Here is a 20,376-nt window from a genome sequence, read left to right on the forward strand (position 1 = left end):
TATTGCTATTGAATGAGAATTGGAAACGTTCCTTATGTAGTGTAACAATGTAGACTTGTGGTAAACGTTGTTGAATTTAGTTTGGGTAAATAAAAATACTGAATAAAAAATTCAAAACAAATCTCTGCAATGATGTGTAGTTTCATCCTCTTTAAATCATACTTTTTAGAAACGTTTAAAGTAATTAATAAAATAAGAAGCTAAAATACTTTATTTAGTATTCGTACTAATGTTCAATAAAAAAAATAATAATAATAAAGTGATGTTGTTAATTTGTAAAGAAACAGTTTTGAAGTCGTGGAATTAACTTTTAAAGCAAATAAGTAATAAATTTAAAGGACTCTTAGAATTTGTGAAGAATTTTAAAAGTTATACATTGATGTAATTAATACGTGTTAAGTGTGTCGTGATACGATTTTTAATAAAAAAAAATGTTTTTCTTATAAAAGATAAGAAGTGATAATATATTATTAATATTTTGAATGTTTGTAAGTACCTAACTTAACGAGATCTAAGACTTTCGCGAGTATTCATTTAAATAGAACTAATATTTTCATCACGGTTGCCACTGGCGCTGTGTCATCGAAACATATGTAGTTAAAATAATAAAAAACGCATAGTAAATCCAAAAATATTAGTTTTATTTCTAAGTAATTGTTTGTTAGGATTTTGACTTGACCTGTGCACGTGTAACAAGTGTTCCAGTTAATTTGTGCGCCATCTTCCTTTTTGTTTAACTTTCACCTTTTTTCCCTAATTCATTAGTCTTTTTTTCTTTACATTATTTTCTTTTTTGTGAATAAAATACTTAGCTATGTGAAATACACAAGTTATTAATACCAACCAATATGACGCGGGTTAATGTAAACGAAATTAAAATTGAAATTTGTCAGACGTTACAATAACAATGTCAAGCGGAAAAATGACGTTTTAATAAACAGTTATGTTACTAACGATGGTTTGATTACATGTATGTTTGTTATTCCCTGGAATCACACACATTTAATATCAGAATTTTTGGGTGCAGCAATAATGTATGAGACGATATATTTTCCGCAAAATTTTGGGCATAAATTATAGCAGTTCATATTATTTGAGCTACTGAATAAAATCTTTATGATAAAAGTGATATATTTATATGGAAAATATATAGTATTATTATTATCAAATGAAGTCGCAGCTACAAACGAGTATGAAATAAAAGTCGGAAATAAAAATTAAGATATAAATATTTATTTGCACCACCCCGACATATCGGGCATGATCTCAACGCGCTAACAGACAATACATAGTTACTTATATTATTAGACCCCTTTACCAACCATGACCGTAAGAGATGGGGCCATGAGAATCCAGGGAGAGGATGGGCGCTGAGTGGATTATGGGAGAGGCTTGAATGATCTTAGTGGCCTGGACCACAGGGGCAGCTTGCACGATCTTATGCGCCACTGGGTGGATCACCTGAATGACGAAAGAGGATTTTGGATATTGACCAATATAATAATTGATGAGTTTCTATAAATGTATTCAAATACATTTACTTATTACAAATTACACACGACATTAATAGCTAGATTATAGTCTTCGAATCTTTGACTTCTGTTATTGAAAAGTCTTATTGATAGGGTTACAAAAAAAAAAACATTTGATAAGTATTACATAATTTGATAAACTTACCCTTTGGAAGGAAGAATAGCTTGTGGCTTGTGATTTAGCAACAGCGATTGGAGCAGCGTGTATGACTGGGGCAGAGTGGATGACTGGAGCAGCCTGGATCACTGGGGCAGAGTGAATCAACTGAAGGGGAGCAGCGTGTTCTAAGCTTAACGATGCTCCGTGGTCTAAGCCGTACTGTAACAAAGTTATAAATAGTTATAGTTATCAGGCCATTTGCATAAATTGCATTAAGGTTTTTAACCTTTTTAGCTTTAACCAAAAATGTACCTTACATTGAATATTGACCAACCAATTAACCAATTCAAAATAAAAATTAAGTAGGTATATGGGATCGTATTTTACGACCACACCAAATTTGCTGAATTTAAGACCATTACTTACGGAGCCGTAGTCCAGTCCTGAGAGCAAACCTGGCGCTGGCTTGGCAGCTACTACAGCGATAAGGGCGAAGAAAGACTGGAAAATAATAATATATAGCGACTTTTGGATCATAAAACTTAATCAGACAATATTTACTGGCATATATTTGATATTAAATCTTTTTAGTATGTGTATTTGTATTGTATTATACTTACTAGGCAGCGCATGTTTCTGACTGTTGCTACTGAAGTAAAAATGTAGTCTGGCCAATTAATGCGCTCGCGCACCTTTTATACCTATCTGGAATTTAGTTGGGATGGATTAGACCCCTTGAGACATAGCTGATTACGATATATTAGGGTACACGCCTTATAAACATTTCAATCACGTCGTTAAAATTATTTAATAAGTAATGAGATTTCCATTGAGTTCGTACATTTTGGACACTGATTAATGGGAAGCAATGCACAATGTAGATTAAATGAAAAATTTGTTATCAAAATAAAATATTATATATCATATGAATTAATAATTTTATTCTATAAGAATTTACAAATAACAATAATTTAATGCCCGAATCTTCTAAGGCTTCGCAATTTTAATTGCACACATATACACTGTTATCAGAAAATGTAATTACGAAAGTATCTCCAAAGATATGTGCGTAACTTATAAATAATACATTCTCTTGATATGGCACAGATCACGAGATCTCAGAACTTTGCTTAAACGTTGTCATAAAAAGGCCAGCTATTTGTAGAGCGCTATGCGGGGAACTTATCAAATGTTGTATAGAATGAATATATTTTTTCTGAGAAGTTTTTATTTAAATATTTCAAATATTCGTCTTATTAGTATATTGATTGATCTTTGTTTTTATAGAATTATAGTTATGAGACTGCCTGACGCTGTACAGATGTCCATAATTTTATTTATCATATATACTAGCTATTAATGTCTCTTACCATATTAATACTTTATTTATAAAGTCGTTTGTTTTACATTGGACCAATTCGCTCGTGACATATCTACTCCTTATTTAAACATAAATTTATTATGTAACTAATTTCAATTGATCTTGATTATTAACTGATGTTAATAAAATTTTTATGATATAGGATGAAAAATTTTGAATTGTTTTTTAGAAAATATCCTTAGTACAAGTTTACATAGTAACATACGAAAAATTTCTCGTTTCTTATTTAATAATCTACTTTAGAGCTTTAATAAGTAAAGTTTTTTGTTTTTTGGGAACTACTGCTATCGGTCCTTTTGCACCTTTTGTGAGGGTGCTAACTTGGGTTAGGTAAAAGAATGGACTAGATACCTTGTTAATTAACAGACTTAAGCAATGTTGGATAAAAAATTGTCTATTAATTCAAGGAAATGCTAAATTGCTTTTTAAGATATATGTGTATTAAGTCACGTTTGATGTTGGTAAGTTAAATAGTGTTGTGGTTCCCTTAAGTTAATTGTATTTATTGCAATTTAAGTATTGTTGTAACTTATTCCATCATATCAGCTTAAGTTTTTATATTTGTTAATTCATAGCTTCAGAAATTTTGTATCATTTCCATAGATATATATATTTTGGAAATTACAACGCTGTTTAAGAAAGGAACTGGTGAGAATAGAGAGTAGATAGTGTGTGATATAGGTAAATTTTTTAATACCTTAACAAATTTTATTATTAACTATTTAAGAAATTCGTCAAATTAAAAACTTTTGACACTTGAGCGTATTTCCTGTGACATTTATTGTAGTTCTCGTATTACAAAAATAAATATGTCAAGTGTATGTATGTATTATACAGAGTAGGTACTATATGGTAAGTTTTAATTTATTTCTATGTATCTATAAATATCTCCGAGATTATTATTAAGAGAATTTCCGTTACCCTTGGACATTCTTAGCGTGGCTTTCTTGAAAGGTTGACTGTAATTACTAGAAAAAGAAGGTTTTTTTTTATAGAAAAATGTTTTTCCATACAGAGTGTTTTTAATATAAAAAATAATAATATGTACTAGGTATCTGGTAAAAAAAAATTTGGAAAAGTTTTTTTTTAAATTTATCTTTTGTACCTTATTCGTTTTTAATTAAAAAAAACCTCGTATGTGAAACCAAAATTGGTCACTGTCCGTAAATTATTTATAAAAAAAGAGATTTTCTCAGAAATTCACTTCAATTCAACAATAAGTTGTTGGATAGAAGCCTCCTCAAGTTAAACGATTAAGACAAAAACTATTACACGACATCGTTTAGCTTTGATAAGTCTTTTTACGTTCAACAAAATCGACTCCAAAGAAACAACATTGAAACACGGGAACTAAACGGCAAAAAAAATATTTTACACTAAATACTATTTCTTAATCTAACCTATTCAATAATAAATTAATATCTTCACAAAAATCGACTAAACACCTAATTTAGATAAACGATCGCTATTTCTATCTACTTTCCAAGAATCTAATTTTATACCTAACTAAATATATACAGTATCTGAATAAACACCCGTTTCAAGTCGGAGCCTCAGGTTCACTATAAGGGTAAAATTTCTTAGTAAGTAATAATTTTAGTTAATATTACTATTGGTGACAAAATGGCGCTAATAGTATTATGATACGCGCTAACATAGTTCTTTAACCTAACCTGAGCTAACCTGAGTGTAGTCTCAGTCTGCACTGTTTCATGCGTTTTTCTATTACGATATCATTATTTAGCTAAGGAATATTCGATATGTGTCTCGTGGTTTCACTCGTGTTAATAATAAACGAATTTGATTTAGTTTTATACTGATTACTTATATATTAAATTGATCGGGTTGTATCAGAATAAGCGTAGGTTACTTAAAGTATTACTTTTAGGTAGTTGTTATTTAGTATTTTAATATTCTATATAAATGTTTAGTTATTAAATCTGTACAAGCAACCGATTTAGACGATTTTTGTGCAGATATTTTAGACTTTACTATTAGATAGATTAGGTTATGCAATAGCATTTACAGGAAACGTTTTTTTTTGTGTGTAGTTCATGTGTTCCTACGTTGTTTTTTTGTAGTCATTTTTTTTTATTTAAAATAAATTTATGTCTTCCCTTAGTGTAATTATAAAATAGGTACATAGGATAGAGTAGGCGTCAAGATAGGGAGACCTTCCTTACGAGCATCTCGTCTGAAAAAAGTCGAGCTGAGGAGTGTGAACTAGACAAAATAGGGTGTCTAAAGCGTAATAGAGAAAGAAATGCAACACGACGTCTTCAAAGGTATTTATTTTTATTTCCTTAAATTTTTAGAGGATCCCATTATAAGAACCCACTTGGTGACCATAAGACCAACTGAGGGATGCAATTCTTCACATAAAAAAAGAATAACTTAAATCGGTCCAGGAGTATACGGAAAATCGGAAAAGACAAATAAAGATCCCGACCAATTAAGAACCTCCTGCTCCTTTATGACGGTTAATAACAAGATTACAAAATCTGTCCTCCGACAGTGAAGCGCAAACATAATACAGCTAAGAAATGTCATTACTTAAGATAATGTATGCCTATACATATTAAGGATTTTCCTTACTTTTCCCAGGATTTCATAATCACGTCTTATTGTAATCGTCATGGGATCATTTGTGAAGTCTTTCTTATAAATAAATAAATCTAAATCGGTCGGCGTTGAAGCTACTCGTTCATTCGTTTCACTCATACTTAATGCTAGTTTTAGACTTATATGGCTTTTCCATGGTCAGCACTGTCAGAAAGCACCAGCTTTTAAATAAAATACAAAATCATTAAAATCGCTTCACCGAGTCTAAAGTTATGACGTAACGTACACAAATAAAATACAGAAGAATGGATAACGTCCTCCTTCTTTGAAGTCGTTTGAAAATACAATTAATACGAAAACAGCCTTTTAACTTTGGCCGTTTAGCGCATTGGTTAGAGCCGAAGTAATATTAAAAAAAAAAAAATAATAACTTCTTTTACAATTAATACATTATTACTAATTAATAGTCAAGTGAATGAACCAAATATTATATATTCGCTGTCATTAATAAATATATAAATTCATAAATTTTCAGTACTTTGTATCCTCAAGTCAACTATCTCTTAGTTTTCTTAAGCATATAATATAATTGGGATTTGGGTCAATACGTGTAATTGCTGTAGAAATGTGGCTATATTTTCATAATGTCTAGTTGGTCAATAGCCGGTCCCATTCGGACGGGATCTAGATTTATAGTTTTTGCTAAATTTATTTGGATTACGTAAATCTGTATTCCTGTGTTCGTTGCGATAAGTCGGGCGATATGTACTAGTTTTAGACTTTGCCGATCAGATTCTATGTTGCAATTATTAAATTGATTATTTTATTTATAATAAAATCTTATGTGTTCAATGATTTACATAATTTGATAATGAAACAGAGAAAATTTTATGTTAGTATTATTTTAGATTATAAAACCATTTTTAATGAAATAAATGCGGATGGATTTGTAAATACTTTTTACACGTAATTATTAAATGTGATTAAAATGAAAACGGTGTACGGCTCAAGAAAATTACGATTTAAGAGAATTTTTATATAGAAGGCATATGACAGAGAAACAGTATTTTTTAAATTCAATCAATTATTATTAAAAGATATCATACGTGGATCTGAATAGTACAATACAAGATACTAAACATATAAATTACAATGTTTTTATACTACGGAATATAAATACATATATTAAATAATACATAACACTGTCATATTTAGCGGGTTTTGCGTAACGTTTTTACCCCCTCTCCATGGTCAGTTTCAGTACGACATGCGATAGATAGTAGAAAATATCTATTTATAAAAATTTTTGTTTTATAGCTAAAAGTAACTTACACATAAATTAATCTTGATATCAATTTTGCATATTATTAGAAAATAAACGTACATAAACCTTTTATATGTATATATCTTTATATTTTATATATTAACCAAATGGTTGAGTAGAAAAAGGGCTGAACGTTAATTTTTTCTTAATTATAGATTAGAATTGCTGATAAGATCTGGTGTAGGACACTCGTACATATTTAGCAAGGCTTCAATTACGGTGTTCAACTATGCTAACCAAATGTGGGTCAAATAGAATTTTTTTATTAATATAAACAGTACCTATATAAAAGGCATAGAAAAGGAAGGTGTCCATATAAAGGTGGGCAACCGTAATATACTTAATATAAAAAAAATATTTGTATTTACAGTTGAGGATAATTATTACTATTAATTTATTTTTATATTATATTATATAGTTAAAACTAAAGGGCTTACTAAGCCTGATTGTGTAAAAATGTTTCTACTTAATTAGGAAACGACTTGCTTTTATCGGTTCTTTAATCCGTCTTAGTTTCGAAAGTATCACTATATTTGAAAATATATATAAAAAAATAATAACTCTCGCTTGTCAGAGTAATTGTAATAAGATGGTTTTAGCAAACGGATATAGAATAAGGGACTTGCAAGATATTAGATTCTTGCAAGATATTGCAAGATATTAGTATTCCTGTGTGATTGTCTTTGTAGATCTGTTTTAAAACCTTAAAACGAGATGAGATGAGCCTTAAAAAAGACTAAACATCTTCTTAATAAAATCAATATTAGTAGAAGATTATTTATGCTCAGTCCATCATAGTTCTATATTTTAATGTCAACAAGAGAATTGAAACCTTCAAACCCTCTCTTGACCTGGAATCAAGGAAAGAGAAAAACACCAATTAAATAATTAATTTGTAACTATATCACAAAACAATTAACACGTTTTCATTATAAACTTATTCGCATTTGACATATAACGCAATATATACACATACATACATACATATATACAAATATACGCCCTTTGTAACATCTTTGTAAACTATATAAGCGACTTGTTTCCGTAGACTCAAATTCAAAGTAAATGAACAACATTATTTTTTTTATCCTACAACTTAGCAATCAATAATCTAATCATTTGTCAGGTTTCCCTCGTCAAATCGTCTTTAGCTGAGTTTTGCATCCAGTGATGCTAGTCTCATCATTTGTCTGCGAATCTTAACTCAAGATCCACAATGAACTAAAATTATATTGAAAACTTTTTAAGGTTTTCATAAAAAAGAAATTGTACGTATACCAGTAGGTTATGACCTTAATAAAGACTTAAATATTAACTTAACCAATATAACGAAATTATATAATTATGTGTATTTTCTGTCTGTTTTATAATGGCTGTGACACAGTTTACAAACTGTGATCAAAGTAATGACTGTCTACGTACAAAGTGATTTATTTTATAATTTCCTCTACATATATATGGAAGGCAAATCCTTAATATGTTTAAAATTAATTACGTGATACAAAATAGTGTCTGGTATTGAAATTAATATAGAGTAGAGCGAGTAATGTCAATAAGAATGGTATTTTGGAAGCGCATTTAGTTATGTTGAAAATACATTTGCCCGTCGAAGCGTTTCAAACTATAAATCCAAATGTCAAAATAAAAAAATAGCTTAAGCAAAGAAGTCGTAATGACTGCTACGACTTTCGTTAACGATTTTGAAAATATGATTGATGGTGAAATTATATGAAATAAAATACATACAAGCTGCCAAGTCACTGGGTCAATCGATTCATATTAAAAATGCACGAATATCGATTACGACCTGACACGCGGCCATAGACCATCAGATAACATCAGGAAGATAAAATTAACAATCAAACATACACCTATTATAATAAAATGTATATGAAAATGCTTTTAGCTTTGTTTCATTTAAGTTATATTCATAGTACTTGTTCAAAAATTCGAATTGATTTTAACAAACATTAGATTTAAAAAAAAACAACGTTGTTTATGATGAATCGGTTTAAAATTATTTAAAGAAAAATCTATTTTCTAAATACGACTACTTAAAAGATAACAATATTATCATTTAGATAACGAAACGGTGGTTTTTAATTAAACTATTTCCTAACTTTTCTCCTTGTTGAGGGGCATAAAGCGAAATTTAGGATATAAAGAATAGAATTTAAAAAAATCAACACACTGCTTGCAATGTATAATATATTTAATAAAAGTTAAATGATATGATTTTTAATTTACATATATATATAAGTATTTATTAGTATTTATTTATATATTTAAAATAAGTATCTCTCAATCAATCAAAATTTAATCAACTCAATTAAGCACATTATTCAAAATAATTATGTTTTGTAAATAAATTTTCAACTATAATAATATAAAATTTAACAAAATTCACTTTTATAAACTAATGATGATTCCAGTGCGAGCGAAGCCTTAGCTTTAATAATATATATCTATTTAAACGGATCGTTACTAATGACGTTTACAAAGCACAAATATATATACTTATGATTTATATGTTAGAGTTTTTTTTCTTTAAAAACAATGACTTATTCCTATATTTTGTAAGTTGATTATTAATTATTTATTATCCTTGCTTTACTCTTTGGATTATAGTGATAAAAAGTCGAGCACCTTTGTAGGATTTATTAAATTTGACACTAACTCATAACTTTTATAAATTAGTTAATATTATATGACTGAGCAGTGTTTACTAGATGTGCTTTGTTTAAATGAAAATAATATTTTTCGGATAAACTACGAGTGATTTATTTTTGTAAAAAACTACATACTCCCGCCGTATCGGTTACTTTTCAACAACCGTGATCACGGGCAGACGAGATATGCTTCGATTTCAATTAACAATATTTTTTTTATTAATTTTTTTAATAACAGTTTTAATTCTATATGGTTGCAATGACTTCATCAAGTCAATATTTTAGACATTTTTTTTTCCATATGCTTTCTCCACACTATGACGTAAGAGACGTACTTTAAATTATTACATTCTACAATATATTACTTCTGGTCAAATAATGATACATGTATGTATTTTGAATTAAAACATTATTATCAGCGACATCTATATCGTTGTGGATGAACTACGTCGGTTTATATGTTAACACAACTTCAAATAACGTAATACATTTACAGAAAGATGTCTCTTAAGCTAAATAATAATAATTTTAAAATTCTACACTTAATTTTGAATAAATAAATAGCCTTTATAAGCTTAATAATGTGTTTTCGTAGTTTTTTGTTGTCATTGATTTAGCATATTAAATTAAAAGCTTAGAATGGATTTTTAACGACATTGCTAGTTACTATTATAAAAGTTGTATAAAAGACTTTTTACTCAAAACTTAAATATTTTAGTTACATTCGCTATTCGTACTTATTTCACGATGTAAATAAAATTTTCGTCTCTTTTTCGTAGCTTCCACATTATAAGTATTTCAATTTTTGTGTTATTAACCAAATTACCAAATGGCGAATAACATTGGATTTGTAAATACACTTGATTTATGTATTCGTTATTAAAAATTAAGTAAGCGGACCCCGTGTAGAAGCGAAACAAAATAATTATAACCTGTAAACCATTTGTATTACACATAATACATATACGGACACACATCATTAACCGAGTCTATTGACCGGACACTGTTTTATTCAGTTAAAATAAAAATATAACCAGTTGTAGGCCTTGCTGTTTAACGAGTCGTAATTGAGTTTATGCATAACATGTTGTTTTAAATATCCAGATAAGAATGTTAGTATACAAAGTATTAAGACATGGAATAGCTTCAATCTGTGAAATGGAGATATTTTGTTTTATTTCGGATAAAACTTGTATAATAGCAATTATGTTTGAAGTAAGATTTACCTTATTTTGGTACAGATATAATTAATTTGGAATTTTAAAGCTAAGTTTTGGGCATTTCTACTGAGGTACAAGAGCTGCGTTCTTAAAGACCAGAGATTATTATGAAGTAGCTGAAATCAGTGATGACTGAAATCTATATCTTCTCGCAGTTCTCCAATCTCACTGATCCTTAATTACTTATATATCCCAATTTGGTCATAAGGAGTTACTTATACACTGTTTATACGTTCCGTCATTATATAGGCTGGTTACACATAATGTATGGTATTGATAAAATTACAGCAGCCATAGAGTATAGTGAGCCGTGCATGTAACGCTACAATAATCCCAGGTCACGTCCGCTTGTGTAAGTTCTGTTATTATTGTGACACAACCGTGTCACAGGATCAATTTTTACTTTACTAATAACGTTACGTCTTTTACGGAATAACGTTATCCTCACCACTTACCATAAGTTTAAATTATAGATTAAATACGGTGAATTAATAGTTTTTTCATTAATATATTCTGCATATTTTAGTATTAACTTAGGTTATTTAAAAAGAAGTGGGAATCGCTTCGTGCGTTGTGCCACGATGTATACTTGAAGCCTTTGGGTCTGAATATAATAGATTTAGTTAAATCGTTTGGATAATGAATTAGTTCTAAATAGTTTTACACTTACACGTTATAAAACTAACCTTTGTAAATTTGTTCTGTTTTTTTCCTGATTTTAATTTGCATAATTAATTGCAGCCTAAATTAATATTGTTTACTCAATATTAAGTAATAATTCTCTAGACTGACTTCGTGAGAACATGTTTTGTATTCAAATTTATACATCATACACATTGACCTAATGTCTTTGAAATTTTCTGTTAAAACTATTGTCTTCGTTTGTTTATTTTTTTAAATCTATCTCTAAAATGTTTTATATAGAATTAAATGTTGATAAAACAAACAAAAACCCGTTCTTTACAATACACAAATTGTTAAGTAACAGTTGCAATGTGCATACACATTTGCATATAAAATTGTTCTGCTTTTCGTTCAACCAGTTTCCATAAGTTGTTTTAATATTCGTAATTATAGATAATAAAATTAATTGTCTGTTAATTGGTCTACTGTTACTGGTTACTCTGTGTATTATATAGCTGTTCAAATTCAGGAAGTTTCATAATGTGTGGGTATTTTAAGAACAGAGAATTTTTATTATTAAGTTTGATTAATAAAATTCATAACTCGGAACTTTACAAAAAGTATAAACTTTTAACAGAAAAATCTGTCCATATTTTTCTTATGGTAATGTATGTAAAAAAATATGTATATGTTTAAGATCATTTAACATTATCATATATATATATAATGTTTAATCAACACTATGAAATAGTTTGGGGTAAATAAAATTATGATATATATTCAAAATACATTTTATTAGAAAAAAATAATATAAAGATCGATAATATTTTTTCGACTGCGGACGAAATAGACTCATAAAAACTATACAACTAAAGAAATCCTATATACAATAGTGAACCCAGGTACAATCGAAGCTTTGCCTCGGATATTTTGGGCAAAATCAGCATCAATTTTATACAGAGTGATGAAAATTCATTGAAATGCGCCTTGAATAGACTTTATTCTAACCCTCACACACCCAAATCTCAACTTCTTTATTTTTAAAGACGCCAAAAACGATCACTCTTAAAACTAAGCTAGCCTACATCACAAGACACCAACCGGACTAAGTAACGCCTACCGAATTGACAGCGGTTATTAGATGCGAAGAATTTATTAATAATCTTCATTATTAACTCAAAAGCTTTAAGCATTCTATTAAATTTATCAGTCTAAAATATTGGGCTAAATATCCAAATTTCAATGAACGATCTAACAACCGAGCGATGAATCGGTCTACCAGATTTTACCGTGACCGTGGCCGTGGATGCCACCGCCGTAGATGCCACCGCTATAGATGCCGCTACTGTAGCCGCTACCACCGTAGATGCCACCGCCGATTCCGCCATAACCTCCGCCAATGCCAATAGCTCCAACTCCAGAACGAATGCCAGCTACAACTGGAACTCCTACAGGTTGTGGTACTGGCACTGCCACTGGCCTAGCGACAGGCACTGGGTACGGTTGCGGAACAGGGTATCCCACCTTGAATATGGACATACATTTTTATTATCATTCCGTCTCAAATGGATCTATTCCTTCTTTTTATTCTATTAAAACTAAAAGTAAGGAATTTTATAATCTTATAACCTAAAGTTTTTGAGAATTAAGAGATCCTATATCAGATAATAATTTAATTCCAGAAATATATTGATGATTACTTGTTTGATGATTGGCACGGGGACTGCGTGAGGTACTGGAACTGGCACGGGGCGATCTACTGCAACTGGCACGGCCTTCTCAACTGTCACTGGGTAGGGCCTTGGGACGGGCACAGCGTAGGGCCTGTCTACTGGCACTGGCACTCCAACCTGCAATTATTGGTAACACAAAATAATGGTTTGTTCTATTAGATCAGACATTTAATTTCCTACTTTATGTCCATAATAGGTTGGACCATTTTTTTAACATGACCAGACTAAAAGGGAACATGATCTTTACGTTGTAGGAGTAAGCGTTTTTGACGCGGATTATTTGTATTGTTTTTAAAGTTATTTACCTTAACGGGGTAAGGCACTGGTCTGTCTACGGCCACTGGATAGGGGGCTGGTACAGGGACTCCAACGTGCTTGGTGACGGTTGTGTGGACATCAGCACCGACGATTGCACCGGAGGATAAGCCCAGGCCGGATCCGATTCCAACACCGCTCACGATACCCCCAGAGCCAAGCCCGGAGCCGAGTCCGTACCCCCCATATCCTCCATAGCCTCCATAGCCTCCATACCCGCCACTAGATATGATAGCTCCGCCATAATGACCAACAAGTCCGCTACGTTTTTGGACAACCTTGCTCGGTTCCGCCAGAACCGATGCAGTTATGAAAAGAATTGCGATCTGTAAATAACAAGTAAATAAAACATCAAATTATATATAAAAAGATTATTCTAAACGAAAATATTTAAAACCGAAAGTAAGTTTGGTGCCAAATTCGGTTACAAATGCAAAAAGCTTTTCACTATTACACGCTATGACTTCATCATTGTGATTCGCGTTGGGTCCTTACAAACGAAATTCATGGCGTGTGTTGAATTACAAATATTCGTGATCGAATTGTGGCAGTTTATGAATGATTAATGTCCGTCCTTTGTTATTGTTTATGTTTTCGCTTTCAATGAATTAATATATATGTGTTCTCTGCTTAATTTGATTCAACATTATATTTATTAAAAATAATTTCAGCAAACGTATCAGACGATCAAAGACAATGATTTAGATTGAAAAACTAGAAGTCAAAAATGTCAAAACCGTTTGGTTCATATTTAAATTTAAAAATATTTTTTGAACATGTTAAGTAGGGTTGCTTAATTAGTGTTATTTTTGCAGGAATATTTCCCTGTTCCCTCAAGTGATAAATAATTACAAAAAGTGAATAGGAATTAGAGATGTCGCTGAATGTTGTGCAGAAAAGCTTTTTATAACATTATTGTTTAATTATAAATTAAAACGTAATAAGTAACTACCACGAGTCATTACGGATACCTTACTAATACATACGAGTACACTAGTCACTTTAATGCACAAACGTGGGAATTGACGTATTTATAAACGGTTGTATGTACGTACGTATACGCCACAGAGCAATAATAGAAAATTTAAATATGTAGTCTCCACCCAGAGTTATCATTACCTAAAAAGTGATGATTTTTTTTTTTTATTAATTTCTTCTAATAATTTTAGGATAAAATATCCATGAAAAATCTGTTTTTTTAGACGCAACTCAAAATATAATGATTTTTTACTTTTTTTTCATTTTAATTTATTTATTGGTGCATGATATTTCACACAAATAATAAATTAATTAATTTTTACATTTAAACATTTTTAAATTGCGGTGATATAATTTATATAGATATATAAAATATCTTATCGGACGTACGAATTAAAAATTAAAATATAAACAAGACTTACAAAAGCCCTCATAATGTTTGATTCACAACACTGTACTGTGATGTACGCAGTGTGTACTGGGACTTATATAAGGGCTCGAACACCCCACTCGTAATACTCAGCTAGTGGGGTCATACTATTAAATCTTTTTGGACATTACTCTGCCATAAGTTTTTTTATTATATAACATAACTAAAAAAACATAGATAATAAAAAAAATATAATACATATATATATATGAAAAAATATATACATTAAAACTAAGAATATTTCTATTTTATTTATTGTTCATGTACATACTGTAATCGTTACAGAACCAAAGATATAAATCAAAAGTAATTTTCCACTAAAATACGCTTCATTTGCCAAACTGTAATAATGTTTGATTCGGTTCAGATTTTAGATAATAAACTGGTTTAACACAATGACTTCCTGATACAGGGCCTATTTCTACACAGAACTTAAATATCTAGTTCAATAAGTTCAAACTTATAACATCCTGTATTGTGTCAATTCAGTTTCGTGTTAGTCGCCTAAGACGTAATAAATATAGTAATTATTTTGGGCCATACCTATTATTTTGTCAATTTACATAGGAAATTTTAAGAAAAATGAAATATATTTGGACAGTCTTGTGTTGATTTTTATGTGGTACATTTAAGGTAGATTTCACATTTAATAATAATTTCTTAAGCCTTTTTCATTAAAGATTCAATAAATAATTTACATTGAACAAATATATTAGCAGACATTTTTAGATGATTTGATTAAGTGTAAAAAAAAACAATTTTTGTTCATTGTTTCCGTTTTTTGAAAACATGTGTATGTGCTTTATTTTTTTTTTGAAGGCGTTTATCCTAACACTTCAATAAAAGCTGATAGTTAAGATTCTAGAACTATCCCAAAGAATTGATGTTTGAGTTTTTAAAACTTGATTTTATTAACTAAAGGTACGGTGTTCGAATTAATTGAATTACATATATAGAAATATAATATAGTTAATTTATTTTTTATCATAAGCAAACATAACATTTTTCTTAGGCGGTCATATTATTTAATTATACGTAAATGTTAAGATTTGATTTAATTTTTTTTTATTATTAATCATGTTTCGAAAAATATTTTTAAATTAGCTGCCAGCAGTAAACTTTTACATCTTAATATATAAAACCTTCCCGAATCATAAACTGTTAAATATCAGACAAGGAGGTTATTTTTTTTTAAATATAACTTAAGATCTAAGAAAAATTTAAATATAATGTTACGAATTATAAAAAATATATATTCAAATAAGTATGATATTATCATTGGTGTAGTTATTGTTGTTGAAACGGTTTCCTCGTCTGAGTTACTAAATACATTTGTCATTAGTTGATTTTAAAATAAGATTTTTTTCCTAAACATTTCAATTCGATTATTAAAATTCTCTATATATTTTATTTTTCTGCAAATTGTTGTGAATATCCCATTGGCAGTATGGTTTATTCTAGCAAAAATAGTTTGCCGTTTATTTTTTTTATTTTTTTTAGTTTAAGCTAGTCAAAGGTCAATATTATTTGCACACAAATACATATACACTATGTATTTTAATATAATTTATATGTAAGAATAGTTATTTGATAAACAAAATGCATAATTAGAATCTATATTTTAATAAGAAAACTGTAAACATATTATTTTAATATATATATTCTATGATATTTGTCAATTCCTTTCTAAGTAAAGTCCTTAAGAACAGGGACATTATTAGGTAATTTCGCTAACTTACTGTGGGCGGATAGATTGTATTGACCAATATTACGTTTAAGAAAGGTTGGACCTTTTAATTTGCATGGATATGAGAATTATGGTGTTCTGAATCATAAATTGCACCCATGCATTGTACTAGGGAAAAGTTTTGCAATCGAATGCATTGTTAGTTATTAAAAATCGGATACAATTATTTTCTCACCAATTTTTCTATTTTTTGTCTACTTTTTTAATTTTCTTGCTTTTGTTTCAGTTGGTAAATTTTAATTAATTTTTCGTCATACATTAAATTTACTTTCTCGCGAATGCTGTATCGTCTGCTAAAATATTTAGAACATTTTTTTCACATCTTTCGAGGGAATTTAAAAATTTTCTGTCTATGGTTCAAGTTAGGAAACTTTTTGGGATTGTTTGTTTATTGATGAAACACTCGCCCACCGGTTAATTCTATTCATTTGTAACTAATTTGCATATTGATTTACAGCTAACATAATAAATTGTACGCTTTGAAAGGACCACTGTTCCCACAGAACTGATCTAGATTTTATAATTAATACTAAATGTAGTATGTGACTGGATGATTGGGAAGAAAATTAGACGTTATCTGTTTGAGAATAGAGTCACAAATAGATTGTTTTGTGAAGGTAATTTTATGTTATTTCCATCTGTTTCTACGTTCAAGGACGTTCTTGGTCTGACTCCCAGTTAGTATGTTAGCAGTTTCTTTCTAATGCCAAATTCCTTGCTGGTGTTGTAAGGGCACTTTAATAACCCCCGCTTGGTGACCTATTTATAAATACACTTTACCCACATATATATATATATATATATACATATATATATACATAGTATATATACATATATACATAGTATATATATCTATAAATATATATATTGTATTTATTTAGTTTTCAATACCAATGTCGAAGTGGTTAGTCCATAGTGTTTTTTTTTAGTTTATTGCAATAAATCAGAAATGTGAATTGAACAGATATATAAATATTGAATTAACTATACATATATACACATATTTCAATGATAAAATATTTATAAGTAGAGAAAATATATTTATTAACATTTGTCTGACATCATATATGTTACTAATAATTTTGCACTATTTTATAAAAAAATAAATAAAAAAAAAAAACATTTATAGTTAACTCGTGGTAGTAACAAGAGTATTGTTAATGTACCGACGGAACCTACAGTCTAGTTAACGTTTCCCATTATATAAACGGAACTCTAATACTGATGTAATGTAGTCACGCGTGTTACAACGTGTTTTTGTATTAGGACACTGGTTCACTATAGATTTTGCGGGTTAGCGGACCATTAACAAATTATTGTTAAAATTCTTCTTCATTACTAAATTTATTTCTTTGTTGTATTTTCGTGTCCACTGAAGTTTTAATCTCATAACGAATTAAAGTTACGAAATCTGAAATATATTATATTTTTGTCATGAATCGAGGACAGTAACAATTATTAGCAACCACCAGCCATTTAAACTGTTCTAGAATACTGTAATGTACGGTAATCTACAGTTGACAATATGGTAAGACCATAAATAACACTGAATTATTTCGGACTAAGAATTGTATTTATCGAAAGTTCAACCGTTTTAATAACCATTGCCTCATATTGTCTATTAATAAGAAAGCCTTAATACTAATATATAAATTTTATTAAAATAAACATAACATGCTAATATAAAACACATTTTCACAGATAATTAAATCTTTATAATATATATAGAGTAAAAATCCTTAATTTTTTTTTCAAATATAAAGATACAAAATGTATTGATTTTTTCTTTTAAAAAACAAAAAAAAACTGAAAGCATTATTAAAATTTATTTTCAAATTTAAGTTTAGAATATTCATGCTATGTTATTATTCCAAAAAAAAAAAATGTCTAAAAAATTATTTATTCCATAATTTTTTGACAAGAAACGTCAGGGTAAATGCTAATGTATAAATAGGTTTAGATTACCGTCATAGTTATAAAGTTTTATTATCTAAAGCCTAGTCGCTTTATTCGTTAGGCGTAGTGAGTCATGTCGCCATTATGACATAATTAATGCAGGTTTATCGATGCATCTTTCTATTGATTTGGCATTAGAAAGTGAACGAGTGTGTAATGAAAATTTTATGACTACTGTTACATTTTTTGAACTATCGCAGAATTTATTTTGCCGTTTATTTTAATGAAATTAACGATTATAATAATATATACTATCTAATTGACAGAAAGATGAAATAATATTTTTGTATTCATACGGTTAAATTAGTTTGGCGACCGTAGTTAGGATTTTTTTATAAGATGCAAATATTTTCCGATGCATCAAACGTTCTGTCGCTTCCCTTTCTTTTTATTGGTTTGTATAGCATGCGAATTGGATTGCAAGATAAATTCTGACTTTTTTAAATGCTTGCGCAAAACAGAACTTTGTCATTGTGGGTTGTTATATTGCGCAATATTCAATAACTGTACGAGTGGTTGAAAAAGGCGCCTTTGTTTGAAAATGTACACATTATTGTATCTGTTTATGGGAACGCTTGTATTTTTAGTATGAATTGTTATTGGAACAAATGATTTATACGGAGTTTTCTATTTGGTAATAAAAGATTTATAAGATATATAATGATATACCTGAGTGTCAAAATTAATTTAAAAAGAAACAAGCATAGACTAACGCGGCATTGAAAATATCGATGGATAAAATAATTCTATGGTATAAATGACAGTTCATCAGTATAGTGACGTAAGAAAAAAATGAAACTAAGATGTAGTTAAAGGCTCACATATTACCTGCTATGATATAGTATCTTGTTAATTAATTCCTAAAATATAATAATATACTTAATTATGTTGGTGTCATAGATGTCCTGACACATATTCTTACGTAAAGAAGATTACAAAGTTACTGGTTCGATAGAACAAACCTCACCTTTTCCGGTGCAGTTACGTGTAAAGAATGTCGGTCGGTCTGTCAGCTAATAAGGTTAAAAGATTTCCCGATCTACCTTTTTCAAGACTGCCCAGGTAGACTAATTGCTTCCTTGTTTAAAATCTAGGTTACATCTGAATCTTTAATTTATTTTATTTATCCTCCATATTATTCTAATGTATTATTAGTTTTTATTGATTGCGTAACCAAAAGTGGAATAGTTTTTTTTTATTATTATTTTAAATATTTTGTCAATCATTTGGGATCGCGAGCTGATGCCATGGTAGCGAATAACTGGCGCGCCGACCGATTGAACTACTTTTGGTAAATAATAGACATTCTGTACGCACAGACAGATGTACGAGACAGTTTTTTTTAATATAACGTTATATGTTACACCACATCTCACTATTTGAGACAATGAAATGCCCACATTCGGAGTTAAGTAGTCTTAAAGTGAATGCTGAATCTATTCTTACCTAGTGTTTAAATTTAAACTATCCATATAAGGACCAACTAAATTTATTAATTTCAAAACGTCTCCAGCGGATACATTTGTACACGTTTCCTGTAGTCCTTTATGTATGACGTAATTAAACTGAGTTATTACCATTGAGATGTCGCTTACAGAGGATTTACATACCAATTAACATTTGTTATTATATATATATGACGGCGCGCCGATTTTGAATTAGTTTAATAATAAACGGCATAAGTAATTAAATCGATTTGTTTCATAGAAATTATGAGCGGCGAATGCCGAATAGGGTGGCTATTGTCACTGAGAGTGTGGACGGCCATTATGCGATGGACACCCGTCAAACGAAGTGCACAAACC

The 20,376-nt window shown here is 29.4% G+C and overlaps 2 protein-coding genes across 3 annotated transcripts; both read right to left on the bottom strand.

The window, feature by feature from the left end:
* Positions 1-1,234: 1,234 nt before the first annotated feature.
* Positions 1,235-2,336, bottom strand: LOC116770966 (uncharacterized). Of its 2 annotated transcripts, XM_032662623.2 has the most exons (4): positions 2,253-2,336; positions 2,059-2,133; positions 1,678-1,851; positions 1,235-1,461 (listed from the first exon to the last, which is right to left on the bottom strand). In XM_032662623.2, exons 1-4 carry the CDS (start codon positions 2,262-2,264, stop codon positions 1,315-1,317), a joined length of 408 nt encoding a protein of 135 aa, XP_032518514.1. In that variant the 5' UTR covers positions 2,265-2,336; the 3' UTR covers positions 1,235-1,314. The 2 variants fall into 2 exon arrangements, with proteins under 2 accessions (XP_032518514.1, XP_061376961.1); XM_061520977.1 differs by lacking the exon at positions 2,253-2,336 and having other exon boundaries at positions 2,059-2,182.
* A 9,851-nt stretch (positions 2,337-12,187) lies between these two features.
* On the bottom strand, positions 12,188-14,896 carry LOC116770964 (shematrin-like protein 2). The gene is made up of 4 exons (XM_032662621.2): positions 14,861-14,896; positions 13,451-13,786; positions 13,113-13,262; positions 12,188-12,936 (listed from the first exon to the last, which is right to left on the bottom strand). Exons 1-4 carry the CDS (start codon positions 14,870-14,872, stop codon positions 12,688-12,690), a joined length of 747 nt encoding a protein of 248 aa, XP_032518512.2. The 5' UTR covers positions 14,873-14,896; the 3' UTR covers positions 12,188-12,687.
* Positions 14,897-20,376: the final 5,480 nt, after the last annotated feature.

Source organism: Danaus plexippus, chromosome 7 (genome assembly GCF_018135715.1).
Source record: "Danaus plexippus chromosome 7, MEX_DaPlex, whole genome shotgun sequence".
Lineage (NCBI taxonomy): Eukaryota > Metazoa > Arthropoda > Insecta > Lepidoptera > Nymphalidae > Danaus > Danaus plexippus.

Bases quoted from the DNA above. Each gene is read 5' to 3' on its own strand.
- LOC116770966 (XM_061520977.1), bottom strand. From the start codon at position 2,169: ATGATCCAAAAGTCGCTATATATTATTATTTTCCAGTCTTTCTTCGCC. The intron at 1,852-2,058 runs GTAAGTAATGGT...ACTTTGTTACAG, and splicing joins CAGGACTGGACTACGGCTCC to TACGGCTTAGACCACGGAGC. The intron at 1,462-1,677 runs GTAAGTTTATCA...TTCGTCATTCAG, and splicing joins GCTATTCTTCCTTCCAAAGG to GTGATCCACCCAGTGGCGCA.
- LOC116770964 (XM_032662621.2), bottom strand. The intron at 13,263-13,450 runs GTAAATAACTTT...CAATAATTGCAG, and splicing joins CAGTGCCTTACCCCGTTAAG to GTTGGAGTGCCAGTGCCAGT. The intron at 12,937-13,112 runs GTAATCATCAAT...TCCATATTCAAG, and splicing joins CCGTGCCAATCATCAAACAA to GTGGGATACCCTGTTCCGCA.